The sequence below is a fragment of the Schistocerca americana genome, chromosome 2, assembly GCF_021461395.2.
Source record: "Schistocerca americana isolate TAMUIC-IGC-003095 chromosome 2, iqSchAmer2.1, whole genome shotgun sequence".
In the NCBI taxonomy this organism is placed as follows: domain Eukaryota; kingdom Metazoa; phylum Arthropoda; class Insecta; order Orthoptera; family Acrididae; genus Schistocerca; species Schistocerca americana.
The window spans coordinates 71,855,570-71,876,759 of record NC_060120.1 but is presented as its reverse complement, the minus strand read 5'-3'; the positions used below and the strand labels follow the sequence as shown (position 1 = coordinate 71,876,759).

Sequence of the window (21,190 nt, the reverse complement as noted above, 5' to 3'; positions counted from 1 at the left end):
GGGGCTTCCTTTTATAGCCAGAAAAGAGTTGTGGAACTCCGTAGAATAAAAAGGGATTATACTATTCGCACGCTGAAAACAAGGGATGTCCATACCTCGTACGTTGAACAGCATTGCTGAAAGATTTTACTAATGTTACAAGCAGTATACCGACCCTCCATATTACAGAGCGTAGTGTTGCACGAAAAATGTGCTTGAGCAAAGGCGATCACATAGCATATTAACGTTCCACAGATTAAATTAAGATCAACAAAGGAGAAGAAAATATAATTCTCATACCACTGACAAAATTTATCGAGTTCACAATAATTGAAATACTGGTGTCAACTGTTATCGAAATAATTATTGACATCTGTTCATATGGATATGCCGTTCACCAAATCGAATATTTTCCTAAGGAATGTTAAGTTGTCGGTTCTTACTGCATCATAGAACCCTGCTCCTTATTATCAAATTTAAATTCATGTGGCTAACGATGCCGGCTAGTACAACAATTGAGAAATACAGCATTTTCATGGAAGTAAAAACTATAACACGTCAAAAATCGCACTCCTTCAGTATTATTTCTAGGTACCAGAATTACACTTACTTTCCTGAGTGCTCCTGTAAGTCCTACTTCGTACTCCATTTTGAATTTAGGTAAATATACATGTACCTCGGCCACGTACATTCTGGAAATTATTTCTTGAAGAGATACATTCGTAAGATTCTTCTCGACGTCTGGTAGACCATTTAATTCTCTGGGTAAAATTATCAACATGCTTATTCTGTTACCCTGATGTAAGAAATAAGATCAAAAAACACAATTAAACTGATATTACATAAACTGGGCAGCAGAGCAATCAACTAGAGACTACAATAATATGAGGGCTATCCGTTTATTCAGGTCCGACCGGTCGCGAAATATAAACCACAGTGAAAATCCGCAGAAGCATCGCACTGATAGGTTGGGCAGTGTCTGTAGAGTTCATGTCGATTGCGTCACGTTCCTCTTTTCAGTTTTAAGCCCACAGTGCGCACGTGAAGATGCCTAGAAAATAGTGTCTCTTGCCAAGTATGACTGCCTGCTGACAGATTTCGCCTGATTTCATGCACCCCACAAAATACAGGGTGATTCAAAAAGAATACCACAACTTTAGGAATTTAAAACCTCCTGATAGGTGGTGCATTAAACGTTGGTATAAACAGTTTACAGAGAATGGGTGTTTGTGCAAAGGGAAAAGTTCTGGACGGCCGAGAACGAGTGATGAAAATGTAGCACGCATCCAGCAAGCATTTGTTCGCAGCCCAGCAAAATCGACTCGCAGAGCTAGCAGAGAGCTGCAAATTCCACAATCAACTGTATGGAGAGTCCTACGAAAAAGGTTAGTTATGAAACCTTATCCCGAGGCGATGGATCGGCCGCCAGGCAGCCCGTGACAGAGCACTTCATCACTGGCCTCCAAGAAGCCCTGATCTTACCCCCTGCGATTTTTTCTTATGGGGGTATGTTAAGGATATGGTGTTTCGGCCACCTCTCCCAGCCACCATTGATGATTTGAAACGAGAAATAACAGCAGCTAGCCAAATTGTTACGCCTGATATGTTACAGAGAGTGTGGAACGAGTTGGAGTATCGGGTTGATATTACTCGAGTGTCTGGAGGGGGCCATATTGAACATCACTGAACTTTTTTTGAGTGAAAAAAAACCTTTTTAAATACTCTTTGTAAGGATGTATAACAGAAGGTTATATTATGTTTCTTTCATTAAATACACATTTTTAAAGTTGTGGTATTCTTTTTGAATCACCCTGTGTAACTGTCATTCATCTCCTTCTTCGTGATAACTCTCGGCCGCTTACCGCAAAGGCAATAAAGAGCTCACGTGAACCGCTGGCTATGAAGACAATATTTTGACGCAGAATAACGAGCTGCAGACCAGCGTAGACAATTGGTGGAAAGCACAGGAGGCTGCCTTCTATGACAAGGATGTTGGAAATTTGACTACGCTACGACAGAACGTCTAAGTCGGAAAGGCAACTGTATAAAGTAGTAGCTGGAAGGTAGAGCTAACTGTTGCAAATGGCCTCCATTTCGCAACCGATCGGACCTTAATAAATGAATGCCCTCGTACCTTGTCAAACATTGTATGGAGCTGTGTAACTAAATTCTTATTTCACTGTTTCGTGCTGTAACAAATATGTAGACAGGGAATCATTTAAAATTCAAGGGGCTTAAGAGATTATTACATTAATTATTCTCACCATAAAAACATGGATGTTAGCTCTGTATGACAATTATTATGAAATGAAGCAGTAGTATTTTTTTCAATATTACTGTGTGTATAACATGAAAAGTATTAAAATGTTGGTGGCTGGCTTAATAGCTATGCAAAATATCGTTACTTTAGACTCCATTACTTGTTAATAGTATAATACATTATATTCATACTGATTGTTAAAACAAGGATAAATTCTTATTCTCATCTAATTAGTTACGATATGGACACAATACAACGTCTTTTATTATTCGTTTTATTGCTTAAACCTACGTGAAACTGATTTACTAGAAAAATTTGCCTTGGTGTTGTTCTAAAACAAACATACAACGATGTTATTTCCAGAATGGAGATTTTCACTCTGCAGCGGAGTGTGCGCTGATATGAAACTTCCTGGCAGATTAAAACTGTGTGCGGACCGAGACTAGAGCTCGGGACCTTTGCCTTTCGCGGGCAAGTGCTCTACCACACAGTTTTAATCTGCCAGGAAGTTTCAACGATGTTATTTCTTGCAAAAAAATGCAATACAAGCTAATCAAGACATACGAATCTCATTACTGTATGTTTCCTCGATTTGCATATTAAAATAATGTAATTCATGTGTCTTCAGACGAAATACCTTGTACGGAAGCAGGATGACCTGAGAATTAAGCTCATTTATCTCTGCGTACATATATCCATTCTTGACGAACATGGTGTCCACATCTTTAGTTGGCTGTGATGGTGGATGGAAAGGCCGGGGCTCTGTGAAATATTTGCTGAACTGTACGCTCCAGTTGCCCTTGAAGTAAACCGCATTGACCAATACCATACGAGTCTGTTCACCGAGAGCACCTGAAATAATTGTTCGTTACTGACATTTGAACATCATCCACTCTGTCATTCATTCACACACGCCTTCATGGAAGTGAAACTCTTTGCATTATACATTAATAGACAGAAGTAGCCATTGCAAGCTACTTTTGTTAAGTACATTGATACAACGTTATGACTACTACTAATATACCGACCCGACGACTTATCTTAGAAGATAGACTAAGTAACGGCCAATCTAGGTTTCTAGCATTTGTAGAATTAGAGAATGGTTTTGACAATGTTGACAGGAATACTCTCTTTCAAATTCTTAAGGTGGCAGGGGTAAAATACAAGGATCGAGAGGCTATTTACAATTTTTAAAGAAAACAGACGGCAATTATAAGAGTGGAGGGGCATGAAAGGGAAGCAGTGGTTGGGAAGGGAGTGAGACGGGGTTGTAGACTATCTATGACGTTATTCAATCTGTATATTGAGCAAGCAATAAAGGAAACAAAAGAAAAATTTGGAGCAGGAATTAAAATCCATGGAGAAGAAATAAAAAGTTTGATGTTTGCTGACGACTTTGTAATTCTAACAGAGACAGCGTAGGACGTGGAAGAGAAGTTGAACGGAATGGACAGTGCCTTGAAAGGAGGGTATAAGATGAACATCAACAAAAGGAAAACGAGGATAATGGAATGTATTCGAATTAAATCAGGTGATGCTGAGAGAATTAGATTAGGAAATGAGACACTTGAAGCAGTAAATGAGTTTTGCTATTTGGGGGAGCAAAATAACTGATAATGGTCGATGTAGAGAGGATATAAAATATAGATTGGCTATGGCAAGGTAACCGTTTATGAAGAAGGGGAATTTGTTAACATCTAGTATAGATTTGTCAGGGAGTCTTTTCTGAAACTGGTTGTCTGGAGTGTAGCCATGTATGGATGTGAAACATGGACGATAAATAGTCTAGACAAGAAGAGAATAGAAGCTTTCGAAATGAATGCTGAAGATTAGATCGTTAGATCACGTAACTAATGAGGAGTAGATGAATTTGTGGCACAACTTGACTAAAAGAAAGGATCGCTTGGTAGGACACGTTCTGAGGCATCAAGGGATCACCAGTTTAGTGTTGGAGGGAAGCGTGGAGCGTAAAAATCATAGAGGGAGACCAAGAGATGAATACAGTTAACAGTTTCAGAAGGATGTAGGTTGCAGTAGGTACTGGGAGATGAAGAAGCTTGCACAGGACAGAGTAGCATGGAGAGCTGCATCAAACCAGTCTTTGAACTGAAGACCACAACAACAACAGCTGATATACTCATAGTGATAGTTATGTTAATTGTACAACATTACCCGCCTCCTTAGAAGAGGTCGCCTGTGCACAGGCACTCGACTGGAAGGTAAGGCGGTTCGAATACTTGTGGTGGAAAATTTTGACTGCCTTGATCTGGCCGACAGGGGAAGGAACTCTTTGCGCCGATGTCCTAGATTAAATTTCAAAGCTCTCTACGGTGTCTTATGAGGTGAGGGAATGTGACACTGTTGATGGCGAGCCGTTCGTCGCATGTGGACTTTAAGGTCGGTGGACCCCTTGGTACCATTCAAGACAAGTAGGCTGCGTGCCGGCACCGAATTTCACCGTCTCTCCCAGTGATCCATACCAACACACAATCAACTGTACAACCATTCAACACAGTGATCCACACGGCACACACACACACACACACACACACACACACACACTTCACACTTCATAGCAGGTCGGAGGAAGGCAACAGCAAGCCACCTCCACTGGGACCTAGCAGTGTAGGGCGATACTGGATTCCTGCATCTGCTCCCCCTACACTAATTCTCTGACTGGGGGGATACTCTGGCATTTGCCGATTATTTACATGTGATTAAGCCGTATTAGAAGGTAGAAACCTGATTTGAAAAAAAGTCGCTGATCACTCAGCCTCTATTTCTATCTAATACTTCAAAGTATTTATGCAACTTTGCATAAACACAGATAATCTGTTATACATTTTTTAACGAAAATACAGTGAAGTGGCAAAAGTCTTCCGAAACCTCTTAATATCGTGTCGGAACGTCTTCTGCCCAGTTCAGTGCAGAAACTCGACGTGGCATGGGCTCACCAAAGTCGTTGAAAGAGCCCTGCAGAAATATTGAACCATGCTGCCCGTATAGCAGCCCACAATTGCGGAAGTTTTGTCGGTGCAAGATTTGAACTCTCGATTACGTCCCATAAATGTTGGATGGGATTCATGTCGCTCGAACTGTCCAGAACGTTGTCGTGGACAATTTTGGACCGGTGACATGCCGCATTGTCATCCACAAAAATCCCATCTTTGTTTGGGTTTGTGAATTTAATGAATGGCTGCAAATGGTCTCCAAGTAGTCGAACATAGCTATTTCCAGCCAATAATTGGTTCAGTTGGAAGAGAGGGCCCAATCTATTCCATGTAAAAACAGCTGACACCATTATGGAGCCAACACCAGCTTGCACAGTGCCACTTTGACAACGTGAGTTCATGGCATCGCGGGGCATGAGCCACACCCCAACCCTACCATCAGTTCTTACCAACTGAAATCGGGTCCCATCTGATTGGCCACGGTTTTCCAGTCGTCTAGAGTCCTAGCAATATGGCCACGAGCGCAGGAGAGGAGTTGCAGGCGATGTCATGCTGTCAGCTGAGCATTTGTAAATGGGCGATTAAAAGAGGATTATACGTGTGTGGAGAAGACGTCCATACCAGTACTCATGCAGATGAATCACGATCAAGCAAGTGTGAAATTGCTCTTTGACGAAGCTAGAGGCGCTGTCAGCATCTTCCTACATCTGGAAGGCTATGATAACATGCTGAGGACCTATTATTATTCCTCATTTAGGCCATACTCGAGTTTGTAAATTCATCACTCACTGACGTCACACACAATATAATTGACAATACAGTGATTTGAATGAACTTTAGTTGCATTTTTGGCTGTGTGCTGTCTCGAGCTAAAATCTTCTCCTCTTTCCTGAGTTAAAATTATAATCATCAGCCACTGTTATTTCAGTATTCCTACAAAGAAAACATATTTTTTTCTGCATTGTGATTTCATTCCCCTGCCCCATATGGGCAGGGAGGGGCTGGCAACGGCATAATCCGCCATTCTTCTGCTGAGTGACATGACAGCTAATAAAAGAAAAAAATTATAGATATAAAGGCGATGAAAAGGTGGACTTAAAAACAGAGTAAGGGGAGACAATGGAGGGAAAATACACACTGACACGAAGACATTCATTGGGGGACAATTAAAAAAAGTCTACATGAAGTTAGAAAATAGATTTGGCGATTCATAGAGCACAAAAAAGACACTGAAGTCACATGCACTGGTTAAAAGATGGCCACTCCAGAACAAAGACACCTTAAAACCCCCATTAAGATGAAGCACACACGACAAACAATAAAAACTGCCAGGAGGGACCTGCCGAGGGAGAGGCCTGAGAGGAAAGAAAAAGAGGGGACAGCAAGGTGCAGTGGGAGAGGGGGCAGGATGAAACGAATAGGGGGTCATAGGTTGTACCAAGAGGCAGCAGACAGATAGGGTGGGAGATGAAGAGGTGAGACAAGGCAGGAGGGAGTGCAGAGAGGCTGAAGGGGAGCATAGGAGAGGGGGAGGATGTATCAGGGGGTAAGCCATTCAGGAGAAGTGAACGAGAGGAGAGGGAGCCCTTAGAAGGAGGCAGGAGGGAGGTGGGGTTAGAGTTGGTAGGAGGGGTAGATGTCAGGGCGAAGTTCATCATACAGGAGGAGTAGGGTCTGGAAGTTGTGTTGGAAAAGTAAGTGGAGGGTGTGGAGATGGAGAAAGGGTGGGACACAACGGTAAAGGTGCAGCAACGGGCTGGGGGTGGAGAGGAAGGGGGACACCAGGGGGTGGGGGGAGCGATCGAGTCGGCGGACAATATAGAGGGTGCAGATGTGTTCAAGGGAAAGGAGAAGGTGGGGGAAGGGATGAGGTCATAGTGGATGCATGTGAGGGATGGAAGGAGGATACAGAAGATGAGGCAGAGTGCATGCCGCTTGAAGATTTGGAGGGTTTCATAGAACCTAGGAGGGGCACAAATCCAAGCAATGCTGGCATAACAAAGGATGGGGCAGATCAAGGATTTATAGGTGTGAAGAAAAGATAAGTTAAAATCCATTTACATAATTACCAGTTCAAAACTCTATAAGCAGTTACGTTGCATTGTACCTGGCCACTTTCATTTTTCTGCCACAACATTGCAGTTCAGTAGATGGCATTGTTTCTAATTATTCACGATCAGTGTGATATCCGCTAGCACATGGATTAAGTGTAATCGTGCCAATTTCGGTTGAAAAAATTCGGGATTGGTTGTGGGACATCGTGGAATATTTTCGCTGCAGCCACTGTAGTTTCGTGAAGCTCCGATAGGTGGCGGAGAAATACGTAGCCTTCAAAATGGTGTCAGTAAGAGGCGTGCGTTCCAAGCAGAGAGCTGCCACTGAGTTTCCTTTGGCGGAAACCAGAGCATCGCAGATATTCTTGGGCCCTAACGGAATGTCTCCGAAGACCTGGCAGCGAACAAAAGCACAATGAGTCGTCGGGTGAAGTGTCTGTCATCATCGGAACAAGTCTGTGCAAACCTGTCCCATATCCATCGTGCCGGCCAGCCGCACGCAGCTGTGACTTCAAATGTTGGAACGTGCGGACACTCTCATTCGAGGTTATCGACGGATCACAGTCAAACACCTCGCTGCACAACTGGACGTCTCTCTTGGTAGTAAATTTGTAAATTCGTGGTAAGATCTTACGGGACCAAAATGCTTAGGTCATCGGTCCCTAAGCTTACACACTACTTAATCTAACTTAAACTAACTTACGCTACGGACAACACACACACCCATGCCCGAGGGAGGACTCGAACCTCCGATGGGGAAAGCCACACGGACAGTGACAAGACACCTCAGACCGCGCGGCTCTCTTGGTAGTGTTGACACACTTGTTCACCTGTTGGGATACTCAAAGGTGTATGTCCGTTGTGTTCCTCGCAACCATATAGACTATAAATACCATAAAGAGTGATGAAGGAACATATGTGCGGCATTGATTGTGCGTTACGACGCTCATCGTTACCATTTTTGTCGAACATCATCCCAGGCGACGAAACATGTGTTCATCACTTCGAACCGGAAACAAAACGGCGCGACACCACAACTCCTACGAAGAAAAGTTCGAAACCGCACCCGCAGCCGGTATAATCACGGCAACAGTCTTATGGGACTCTGAAGAGATTATTCTGTTTGGTGCCCTCTCTCACAGCGTGACGATCAACTCTGAAGTGTATTGTACTACCCTCAGGATACTGAAGAAACTGAAGAAACAACGCAAGGCTTCACACAAGTATGTGCAACCGAGAGGAACTCACAAAACGTCGTTGCACTGTTCTTCCGCATGCACCCTACAGCCCTGATCTCGTACCTTCCAACCTCCACCTGTTTGGCCCGATGAAGGATGCACTCCAAGGGAAGCAGCACGTGGATGATGATGAGGTTATTGATGCAGCAAAGTGTGGCTCCGAGGTCGACCAGTAGAGTGGTAACATGTCGGCATACAGGCCTCCCAGGAAGGCCGTTGCATTGAACAGATTTCGAAAAATAGGGTTTTGTAGCCAAAAGAGTGGGGAATAATATGGTGTATTGAAATCCTAGGTGACGATCAGTTTGGCTTTAGGAAAAGTAAAGGGACGAGAGAGGCAATTCTGACGTTACGGTTAATAATGGAAGCAAGGCTAAAGAAAAATCAAGGCACTTTCATAGGATTTGTCGACCTGGAAAAAGCGTTCGACAATATAAAATGGTGCAAGCTGTTCGAGATTCTGAAAAAAGTAGGGGTAAGCTGTAGGGAGAGACGGGTCATATACAATATGTACAACAACCAAGAGGGAATAATAAGAGTGGACGATGAAGAACGAAGTGCTCGTATTAAGAAGGGTGTAAGACAAGGCTGTAGCCTTTCGCCTCTACTCTTCAATCTGTACACCGAGGAAGCAATGACGGAAATAAAAGAAAGGTTCAGGAATGGAATTAAAATACAAGGTGAAAGGATATCAATGATACGATTCGCTGATGACATTGCTATCCTGAGTGAAAGTGAAGAAGAATTAAATGATCTGCAGAACGGAATGAACAGTCTAATGAGTACACAGTATGGTTTGAGAGTAAATCGGAGAAAGACGAAGGTAATGAAAAGTAGTAGAAATGAGAACAGCGAGAAACTTAACATCAGGATAGATGGTCACGAAGTCAATGAAGTTAAGGAATTCTGCTACCTAGGCAGTAAAATAACCAATGACGGACGGAGCAAGGAGGACATCAAAAGCAGACTCGCTATTGCAAAAAAGGCATTTCTGGTCAAGGGAATTCTACTAATACCAAATACCGGCCTTAATTTGAGGAAGAAATTTCTGAGGATGTACGTCTGGAGTACAGCATTGTATGGTAGTGAAACATGGACTGTGGGAAAACCGGAACAGAAGAGAATCGAAGCATTTGAGATGTGGTGCTATAGACGAATGTTGAAAATTAGGTGGACTGATAAGGTAAGGAATGAGGAGGTTCTACGCAGAATCGGATAGGAAAGGAATATGTGGAAAACACTGATAAGCAGAAGGGACAGGATGATAGGACATCTGCTAAGACATGAGGGAATGACTTGCATGGTACTAGAGGGAGCTGTAGAGGGCAAAAACTGTAGAGGAAGACAGAGATTGGAATACGTCAAGCAAATAATTGAGGACGTAGGTTGCAAGTGCTACTCTGAGATGAAGAGGTTAGCACAGGAAAGGAATTCGTGGCGGGCCGCATCAAACCAGTCAGTAGACTGATGACCAAAAAAAAATTGAAATCCTGAATAAAATCAACCTGCTTTCAAAGAAAAAAATGTGTTGCATTACTTATTGAAACCCCCTCACAAAAGTGAAAGCGTTTTTGTTCTTTTCGTCTTACTGCTATATTTCTGTTGCTCCGTTGTGAGGAAATCGTCGTTGCTCACTTAAATTACATTCTTGTGAAAAGTGTTTGGCAAAATTTGTTTGATTTGTTTCTATACGTTTCCAAGATTTTTGAGGAGATAATATTATATATCTTTTGCGTCTTGTCTTATTGCATTCTGGTGAAAGGCTGGGCCACAAGCAGGGCCACTTTAAGGCACAAGTGGCTGCTTGGGGCACCAAGTGTAAAATTTGCACACAGGGTGTAATATAATTAATAGGGGATACTGACACGGGTGAAAGTGTAGGGTAACAGAAGCAAAAACATTCCAGTAAACACGGGTGCCCGAAAGAGCCGTTTGCGAACGTGAGCCACCACTGACTTCAGTATCGAGTACTGTCCTAGTTAGTATAAATGTATTTTAAATGTAACCGCTTAGAAGAAGTTCCCATCTAAGTGGACACAAATTTTTGCCAGGCCTAACCTAAAAAGAAGTACAATATTGCTTCCGCACGCTGTGTGTTACAAATAACTGTCCAGTCTTACCAGTTTAAGAAGAACTGACTTAGTGCACCATTAATAAATGTTATGTCTTTTATGTAGTGTTGTTAATGGTATCATTGAATGGATATAGAACGTTGGTGACTCTAGCATAGGGAAGCTGTTTCTTTGGCACATTTGGTACTGTTTCACGTTTGATTATACAGGGTTATTACAAATGATTGGAGCGATTTCACAGCTCTACAATGATTTTATTATTTGAGATATTTTCACAATGCTTTGCACACACATACAAAAACTCAAAAAGTTTTTTTAGGCATTCACAAATGTTCGCTATGTGCCCCTTTAGTGATTCGGCAGACATCAAGCCGATAATCAAGTTCCTCCCACACTCGGCGCAGCATGTCCCCATCAATGAGTTCGAAAGCATCGTTGATGCGAGCTCGCAGTTCTGGCACGTTTCTTGGTAGAGGAGGTTTAAACACTGAATCTTTCACATAACCCCACAGAAAGAAATCGCATGGGGTTAAGTCGGGAGAGCGTGGGCGCCATGACATGAATTGCTGATCATGATCTCCACCACGACCGATCCATCGGTTTTCCAATCTCCTGTTTAAGAAATGCCGAACATCATGATGGAAGTGCGGTGGAGCACCATCCTGTTGAAAGATGAAGTCGGCGCTGTCGGTCTCCAGTTGTGGCATGAGCCAATTTTCCAGCATGTCCAGATACACGTGTCCTGTAACGTTTTTTTCGCAGAAGAAAAAGGGGCCGTAAACTTTAAACCGTGAGATTGTACAAAACACGTTAACTTTTGGTGAATTGCGAATTTGCTGCACGAATGCGTGAGGATTCTCTACCGCCCAGATTCGCACATTGTGTCTGTTCACTTCACCATTAAGAACTTTTGGTGAATTGCGAATTTGTTGCACGAATGCGTGAGGATTCTCTACCGCCCAGATTCGCACATTGTGTCTGTTCACTTCACCATTAAGAATAAATGTTGCTTCATCACTGAAAACAAGTTTCGCACTGAACGCATCCTCTTCCATGAGCTGTTGCAACCGCGCCGAAAATTCAAAGCGTTTGACTTTGTCATCGGGTGTCAGGGCTTGTAGCAATTGTAAACGGTAAGGCTTCTGCTTTAGCGTTTTCCGTAAGATTTTCCAAACCGTCGGCTGTGGTACGTTTAGCTCCCTGCTTGCTTTATTCGTCGACTTCCGCGGGCTACGCGTGAAACTTGCCCGCACGCGTTCAACCGTTTCTTCGCTCACTGCAGGCCGACCCGTTGATTTCCCCTTACAGAGGCATCCAGAAGCTTTAAACTGCGCATACCATCGCCGAATGGAGTTAGCAGTTGGTGGATCTTTGTTGAACTTCGTCCTGAAGTGTCGTTGCACTGTTATGACTGACTGATGTGAGTGCATTTCAAGCACGGCATACGCTTTCTCGGCTCCTGTCGCTATTTTGTCTCACTGCGCTCTCGAGCGCTCTGGCGGCAGAAACCTGAAGTGCAGCTTCAGCCGAACAAAACTTTATGAGTTTTTCTACGTATCTGTAGTGTGTCGTGACCATATGTCAATGAATGGAGCTACAGTGAATTTATGAAATCGCTTCAATCATTTGTAGTAGCCCTGTAAGGCAGTCGCCAAGTCATTTCAGGGAGGACATTGTGCAGATTTTGATACAGCCACCTGGTGGTCTTTCATGAAATACTAGTTTATCTTTTGTGGTGTCACCGCCAGACACCACACTTGCTAGGTGGTAGCTTAAATCGGCCGCGGTCCATTTAGTACATGTCGGACCCGCGTGTCGCCACTGTGTGATCGCAGACCTAGCGCCACCACAAGGCAGGTCTCGAGATACGATAGAGCACTCGCCCCAGTTGTACGGACGACATTGCTAGCGACAATACGGACGAAGCCTTCCTCTCATTTGCCGAGAGTCAGTTAGAATAGCCTTCTGCTAAGTCCATGGCTACGACTTAGCAAGGCGCCAATTGTAACAGTGCATGTATCTTACGAGTCTCATTTGTATAGCCAAGAGAGGTGTATCACAAGGAATAAATAAAGTTAAGTATATTCCAAAGCTACGTATTTTTCTTGATAGCAGTCATAACGTATCTTGTTCCAGACTTGACGCCAGTCGGCGTGTGTGTACGCGTGCCTTTCTTTCGGCTACTTCAGTGTGGCGTAACAGTCTTGTTACGTCACAACATCTTTCATACTTGGAATTAACAGGTACCTGTTATACATATCATACTGACATTTAGAAGTACTATTGTATTCGGCTTTGTAGTAAGCTGCAAGTTGTTTCTGCATCTGTGGATGCATGGGATATTTTGAAGAATCAGGTATCTAATGCGTAAAACCTCTCACCTGCACCCGTTTGGGAAGCCGAATTGGCTTCGTCTTACACATAGTGTCTTTCCGAGAGCAATTGTTATTATCAAGTGCGTTTTCATTTCTTTATGGCAGCGCTTATAGTGTGTAGGCTGCCACATCTTACATACGGCAAGCATAAATAATGATTCCCTTACGAAACGGGTGACGTGGAGCATGAATAAAGCAGAAATCATATAGGTAGCGCAAGCTATTGGATGTTAAAAACGATTTAAAGACATACTGACATTATTATAAAGTCACGACAAAATTTGTAAATGATAAGATAAAACCTGAAGTCACTTACCTTTTCCAATTACTTCTTTTATTCTTCCATTCGTTATGCCTGCTACCCAAGAATTTATTGCTCCGGCCGCTCCTAGATCCTTAAAATCCATTTCTTCTGCTCCAGCCATGAATTTTTTCGCGGACTGCTTGAACCGCTCTTTAATGGTAAAATTCTGCTTCACAAATATCCTGTTCGCTACTCTAAGGATAACATCGTCGGATTCCTGAAGCAAAGTACGTAAACATTAGTTACTGCTCTCAGCGAACCACATCTCCTTAAAAACAACAAAAGGGGAAATGCTGTTTCCTGGAGTTTTAGATGACTAGAGGAAAGCGGCATTAGGAGAACACGAAACAAAATTTTCGTTGATGATTGCGGAACGGATCTTCTGCTCGCAGAGGACAGCTGAAAAGATAGTGGCGCCTGAACTATGTTCCGACCAGCACCGTAAAGTAATTTGCAAAGTATTTAAAAATTTAAAAAAAAATATTGCTCGGCACAAGTTAGGTCAGTGGACCTGGTGGGAACTTCAATTTCTTTGTAGGAGTCAACTTTGTGACACCAGCTTGCTCCGTTCGTGAGATCAAGAAGAGAGCTAAGGTTGTGATCCTGTTCCTCGATTTCGTAAATCCTTCACTACAGTTCCACACCGGCACCTACTAAAACAAAAGCATACACGAAGTATCTGACCACATATGAGATTGGATTTAAGATTTTCTAGTAAACAGAACTCGATTCAGCAGCGAAACCTAAGGCAGAGTGCCACTTCTCAGACTTTATGAAGATGATGCATCACATAATACGACGAGCTCTCTTAGGCTGTTTCAATACAGGACGAGTCAGCTGCCCCTAGCGATGGGTTTCTTGCAAGCAACCCACAATGCCTTTTAAAAAATTTAAAAAACCATGATATTTTATATTCTCTCGCTCGCTATGTGCAAACTATTAGTCCTACAGAAAAAAATTAGAAGTACTTTTTGTAGAAAAATTAATGGAGTTGAATTATTTCTGTGATACGTTATCGCTGGAGGCCACTTTTGTGCGTTTTTCTTGAATAATACGAAGACTAGCCGGCTGCGGTGGCCGGGCGGTTCTAGGCGCTTCAGTCCGGAACCACGCGGCTTCTACGGTCGCAAGTTCGAATCCTGCCTCGGGCATGGATGTGTGTCATGTCCTTAGGTTAGTTAGGTTTAAGTAGTTCTACGTCTAGGGGACTGATGACCTCAGATGTTAAGTCCCATACTTTTCAGAGCCATTTGAACCAATACGAAGACTACGGTCTGTAGCGAAAACGTGTCCCACCTCAAAATTTAACTACAATAAATTTCTAACAAAGAGTTTTTTCTTTTCTTTTTTTTTTAAAGGGAGAGTGAGAGAGAGAGAGACTAATGGGTTGGTTGTAGCAAGCGTGAGAATCTGAAAATAAAATTTTGCGCGTACTATTTGAAGACGTTGACGGTTGCATAAAACCCATCGGCAGGGGCAGCTGGATCACCATGTATATGGCAGTAGAGTGCATGAGGATTACATTATTAGAAAGGTGTTCTTTAATTCAGAGATATTTCCAGATTACTACCGACTGACGCGAAAACTGGGAGTAAGAATGGATATTGTTGAATGTCCACTGGACGACGAGATCGGATTAGACAAGGAGAGGAAGGAAATAGGTAGTGTTGGAGGAACCATCCTGGCACTCTCATAAATCGATTTGAGACTTGTGAAAACCCAAATCTGAGCGAGCGGACAGGATTTGAACCCCGCTCTTGCGTAATTCAAGTGGGCTGTCTACTATTGCGCCATACCAATTAGTGCAAAATGGTTCAAATGGCTCTGAGCACTATGCGGCTTAACTTCTGAGTTCATCAGTCGCCTAGAACTTAGAACTAATTAAACCTAACTAACCCAAGGACATCACACACATCCATGCCCGAGGCAGGATTGGAACCTGCGACCGTACCGGTCGCTCGGCTCCAGACTGTTGCGCCCAGAACCGGACGGCCACTCCGGGCGGCCAATTAGTGCAAAAGACTGCCAGAACCAATTAGTGCAAAAGACTGCCAGAAGATATCGTTTTTTTCTTTCTTTTGGCGTTTCTCTACAGGACCAGCATTGTTATGTGTTGGTTTTGGTAATGTCAGTAATATTTTCTGGCAGGGTGCACCTTCCTGACACCACCATTCTCACCCTGAGAAGGTGTACCCCGGCTGCCTATGCATAGTGTAGATTCTCGTTCAAGTGTGATAATGTTTTATAAGTGTTTGCAAAGTGTGTATCTAAGGTGAGACATGGGTATCACCCCGTTATTTACCTGTCTGGAAGTGAGAATCCGCCTAAAAGTCACATACAAGTGCGTGGCAATGTGAGTAAAGAGACGAAAAGATCCGACGTCGGTTTATTACGCTGTCGATGATCAGCCGCTAGACTCAGTCACAGCCGTTAAGTATCTAGAATTTTCTGTCCGGGTAATTCAGGCGGAACGACCACACACATCTAGCAGCGAAGAAAGCAGATAAAAGGCTCAGATTTAATGGAGGAACATAAGAAAGTGTAAGCCATACACAAAAGAGGTCATTTGTAATTTCGTTCGACATTTTCTTGAACACTGGAACTTCCTAACAGATTGAAATTGCATGTCGGACCGACATGAGCGACTGAACTATTTTATTTTGCTTTTTTCTTTACTTTTTCAATTGTTTTCTTTTTCCTTCTCTCTTTTCTTCTTTAATATTAATTCTGGAAATTAAAATTCTTTGTACTTAATCCCTTCTTCGGGATTCGGATATGCTTCCTGCTCCAGAAAAGAAAAGCGTTTCTGAAGAAGACAAATTCGTAAAGATCCGATGTAAATTTATGTGGTGGAAAGTGTGTTCTGTAGACATTTGTCTGGAGTGCAGCCTTGTACGGAAGTGCAATGTGGATGATAAACAGATCAGACAAAAATACTGCGCTACAGAAGAATGCTGGAGGTTAGATGAGTAGATCGCGTAATTAATGGGGAGGTACTGAATAAAACTGGGGAGAAAAGAAATTTGTGGAATAACTTGAGTAAACTGAGAGACTGGTTGATAGGACGCGGCATGAGACATTCAAAGTATTGTCAGTTTGGTTCTGGAGGGAAATGTAGGGAGTAAAAATTGCAGAAGGAGGCCAAAAGACGAGTACAATAAACAGGTTCAAACAGAAGTGGATTGCACTAATTATTCGGAGATGCAGAGATCTTCGCAGGATAAAGTGGCGTGCAGAGCTACATTAAACCAGTTTTCGGACTGAATACCACAAAAACAACAACGAAAACAAAGACAATGAACTCTCCGAGAGCGTAGTAGGTCCTCGTTGATTTACAGCTTGCGTTTCTCGTAAAGGCAAACCGGGATACGATGACTAAAAACTTTTGAAACTTTTCACTGTACTTTCTGCCACACCTTTGTCGCTTATAGACTACCACTGTAGCTGCTGTGGATAAGATTGTAAGTCCAGTACATCCGGGGTGGCTATGGTTACTTAGTGGTACAGTGCAATGGGCCACATACCAAGTATACAACCAGTGTTTGTTTCCTGAGCACTTGTGCCAATCCAGCTGGAAAAAATGACGCATAGATTTGGTGGTAGGGCTCGTTCTGCTAATTAAAGCCATTTCGTTTTTTGCCCTTGGCGAAACTGCATTTGGATCTAAACAAATGTGTATATGTGCAACGCTGTCCGGTAACATTCTCTACACAAAGGGTATGATATTAGATTGATGTTGGACTTCTTGTCTCTAGTTTGAGCCTCCTCAGAGATTACGTCCAACTCTTATAAGACACGGAATATACTGTACGTAAACGTTCATAAATTAATAAAGTACGTTACCCAAGAGATAAACTTATAGTTACAGTAGAGTGCACAACTGGAAAGCAGAATTGTTGATGAACATGCCATTGAGGATACAAATAAGAATGAAGGAAACTTTAAAATTGCTTGAACAATCAAGAAAATAAAAACTCAGCTGCAGCATGCGTAGATGGTGTTTAAAACTTGGATGCTCGACCCTGAAGTATCACAGCCCAGTACTGACAATCAAAAATATTAATTTCTTAAAAATAAAGTAAAATCGATACTATTCTTGAAATAATATAGCGAATTTGAAATTTTCAGCGGCAAGTGCTTACACAAAAGCACTTAAGTGAGAAGGAAGACGTCCGGCATAATTTCAACACAAGCAAAAAAAAAAGGTGCAACAAATGTCTTAGTTCTATTTTACAGAAGAGTGTAAGGAATTCAGACACTAAACATGAGTACAGATTGCTTATAAATTAAATCAAAAGAAGATATACAAAACCACAAGAAAGAAATATAAAAATAATGAAAACAGAGAAAAGTTTCATAAAGAATTGATACTGTGGATATGATGCGTTAAAAGAGTTGAAAAACTGTTAAGTTGCTTGCTGAAAGAGGAGAACGAAAAGTAACACGAAATGGAAGAATTAGCGTGAAGAAGCAAAACTTGTTAGTTGCAGAGGTATATCTATCATCTGGAATGGTGTTTAGTGTAGTGTCTGGAATCGTGTAAACAGTGAAAATAGTATCAGATTTCTATAAAAGTTTCAAACTAACGAAAGTTGACGAATAAGTGCAAGAGAGCACTTGTAGGACCAACACGCACAACATCAAAATAAGACCTCTGAAATTTTGTTGACAGTTGTCACTGCGATTGGATATAGGAAGAAATGCTTTCTATTGTTTAAAATGTCAAATAAATTCAGGATCCCACTGATATTAAAAGAAACCTTACAAAGGTACGAAGTTTATAATATAATCATTTTCACCTTCAGCTGCTTCAGTATTTCACTGAAACCTTCTTCAGTGGCATTTTTGTCTTCAGGTAGACGCAAACCTCTCGCCATCTGCTCGGCTGTCCTTCCGCCAGATCCGAGAAACGCAAGCGCCAGAATTACTTGTATGCTCCAAGGTGAGAAGAACAAGTTACCTTGCCCACCGGCCAACTCCTAGAAATAAAAACATAAATTGTTGACAAGCTATCTTCAGCAGATAGAAATATTTCTTATACAGCAAAAATGTTGATTTAAAAGAACGCACCAGAAAAGCAGCTTAAGTGTGACCCAGAATTTGATACAACTACCTTGTGGGCGTACGTATTAATATCGTCTTCTTCTGCCTACTAAATCTCTACACAGCGCGTCACCTGCTTCTCGTGCTCAGTCTGTTCCTCGTTTTCCGATATTCTACAGTCATTCAACTTCGACGCCTCACCGCACATCCCAGCACCATCAGTATACAACAGAAAGTTGATGTCCACCTGGTCAGCGAAATCATGCATGTACGAGGTGCATTCAAGTTCTAAGGCCTCCGATTTTATTTCTCCGGACTGGAAAGAGATAGAAACATGCGCATTGTTTTAAAATGAGGCCGCGTTCATTGTCAATACGTCCCAGAGATGGCAGCACCGTACGGCAGATGGAATTTTACCGCCAGCGGCGAGAATGACAACTGTTTTAAATACTTAAAATGGCGACGTTTTCCTTGCTTGAACAGCGTGGAATCATTCGTTTTCTGAATTTGCGTGGTGTGAAACCAATTGAAATTCATCGACAGTTGAAGGAGACATGTGGTGATGGAGTTATGGATGTGTCGAAAATGCGTTCGTGGGTGCGACAGTTTAATGAAGGCAGAACATCGTGTGACAACAAACCGAAACAACCTCGGGCTCGCACAAGCCGGTCTGACGACATGATCGAGACAGTGGAGAGAACTGTTTTGGGGGATCGCCGAATGACTGTTGAACAGATCACCTCCAGAGTTGGCATTTCTGTGGGTTCTGTGCACACAATCCGGCTTGACGACCTGAAAATGCAAAAAGCGTCATCCAGGTGGGTGCCACGAATGCTGACGGACGACCAGGCGGCTGCCCGTGTGGCATGTTGCCAAGCAATATTGACGCGCAACGACAGCATGAATGGGACTTTCTTTTCGTCGGTTGTGACAATGGATGAGACTTGGATGCCATTTTTCCATCCAGAAACAAAGCGCCAGTCAGCTCAATGGAAGCACACAGATTCACCGCCACCAAAAAAATTTCGGGTAACCGCCAGTGCTGAAAAAATGATGATGTCCATGTTCTGGGACAGCGAGGGCGTAATCCTTACCCATTGCATTCCAAAGGGCACTACGGTAACAGGTGCATCCTACGAAAATGTTTTGAAGAACAAATTTCTTCCTGCACTGCAACAAAAACGTCCGGGAAGGGCTGCACTTGTGCTGTTTCACCAAGACAACGCACCCGCACATCGAGCTAACTTTACGCAACAGTTTCTTCGTGATAACAACTTTGAAATGATTCCTCATGCTCACTACTCACCTGACCTGGCTCCTAGTGACTTTTGGCTTTTTCCAACAATGAAAGACACTCTCCGTGGCCGCACATTCACCATCCGTGCTGCTATTGCCTCGCCGGCCGAAGTGGCCGTGCGGTTAAAGGCGCTGCAGTCTGGAACCGCAAGACCGCTACGGTCGCAGGTTCGAATCCTGCCTCGGGCATGGATGTTTGTGATGTCCTCAGGTTAGTTAGGTTTAACTAGTTCTAAGTTCTAGGGGACTAATGACCTGAGCAGTTGCGTCCCATAGTGCTCAGAGCCATTTGAACCATTTTGCTATTGCCTCAGCGATTTTCCAGTGGTCAAAACAGACTCATAAAGAAGCCTTCGCCGCTGCTATGGAATCATGGCGTCAGCGTTGTGAAAAATGTGTACGTCTGCAAGGTGATTACGTCGAGAAGCAACGCCTATGGAATCATGGCGTCAGCGTTGTGAAAAATGTGTACGTCTGCAGGGCGATTACGTCGAGAAGCAACGCCAGTTTCATCGATTTCGGGTGAGTAGTTAATTAGAAAAAAAATCGGAGGCCTTAGAACTTGAATGTACCTCGTACATAGAGAATAAAAACGCTCCTATCACGTTCCGTGGAGCATTGCTGACGATACCCTTGTCTCTGATGAACATTGGCCGTCGAGCCCAACATATTGGGTTCCGTTGCTTAAAAAACTCTTCAAGCCACTCACATATCTGTGAGCCTGTTCTATATGCTCGTCTCTTTAACAGCTATCTGCCTAAGGGGCTCCATTGTGCACCTAACGTTGGAGCTCTGATAACTAGTAAATCCCTCCCTCCCCCCCCCCCCCCCCCCCCGTGTGCCTGCACCGAACCTGCTGAAGGAGCGGCCACTTGTCCCTCGTACAGGGTGACTGGGCGTGGCTAGGAGACCAGTGTCCACAATGACCCTCCGCCTCGAGCTACGCAAGCGTATTGCCACCCGTCACTTTGAGGGCGGATCCACTAGTGACTAGGAGGTCCCTCGGCAACAGAGCCTTTGAGCAAAACAAGCGATACCTGAGATGTCTCCGTTGCGACGCGCTAGACTCTCCACCACGGCTACAGTCCCAAGGCAGCAGAATGAAAGTGACCGACTGGCGCTAAAAGCGCATTCAGTTGTTCCCGAAGTGCGGACCGAGCGAGGTGGCGCAGTGGTTAGCACACTGAAGGGCACAGGTTCAAACACGTGTCTAGCCCCCCTGATTTTCATGATTTCCCCAAAATTCCATCAGGCAAATGCCAGGATGGTTCCTTTGAAAACGCACAGCCGATTTCCATCCCCATCCTTCCCTAATTCGATGGGACTGGCGACCTTGCTGTTTGGTCCCTCCCCCAACTCAACCAACCAACCGACAAACTGCGACCAGCTCCTCCTGTGTCCAAACACAACATAAACACATCCTACCCATCCTAACAAGACCGATGGATAAAGTAAACTATAAAAGCATGCAGACTCCTATATAAGCAACTTGCTACCCTCCTAACGTGTTATAAAGGGATGCTGATGCCTCAGTGAGCTATGTAGCTTGCTGTTCAAAAGAAATGAAAACTGCACTACAAACTACACGAATTTACACTTGAAAATGCGACCTTACACC

General features: G+C 43.3%; 1 protein-coding gene across 2 annotated transcripts in view; it reads right to left on the bottom strand.

Moving 5' to 3' along the window:
• Window positions 1-21,190, bottom strand: part of LOC124595102 (serpin B6-like) — a 62,417-nt gene that overhangs the window by 24,895 nt on the left and 16,332 nt on the right. For both annotated transcript variants that reach the window (XM_047133695.1, XM_047133698.1), the window contains exons 3-6: window positions 18,033-18,212; window positions 13,246-13,450; window positions 2,877-3,091; window positions 590-775 (exon numbers count right to left, since the gene is read on the bottom strand). In XM_047133695.1, coding sequence (XP_046989651.1) covers window positions 590-775; window positions 2,877-3,091; window positions 13,246-13,450; window positions 18,033-18,212 — 786 coding nt within the window. The remainder of the gene's footprint in view (window positions 1-589; window positions 776-2,876; window positions 3,092-13,245; window positions 13,451-18,032; window positions 18,213-21,190) is intronic.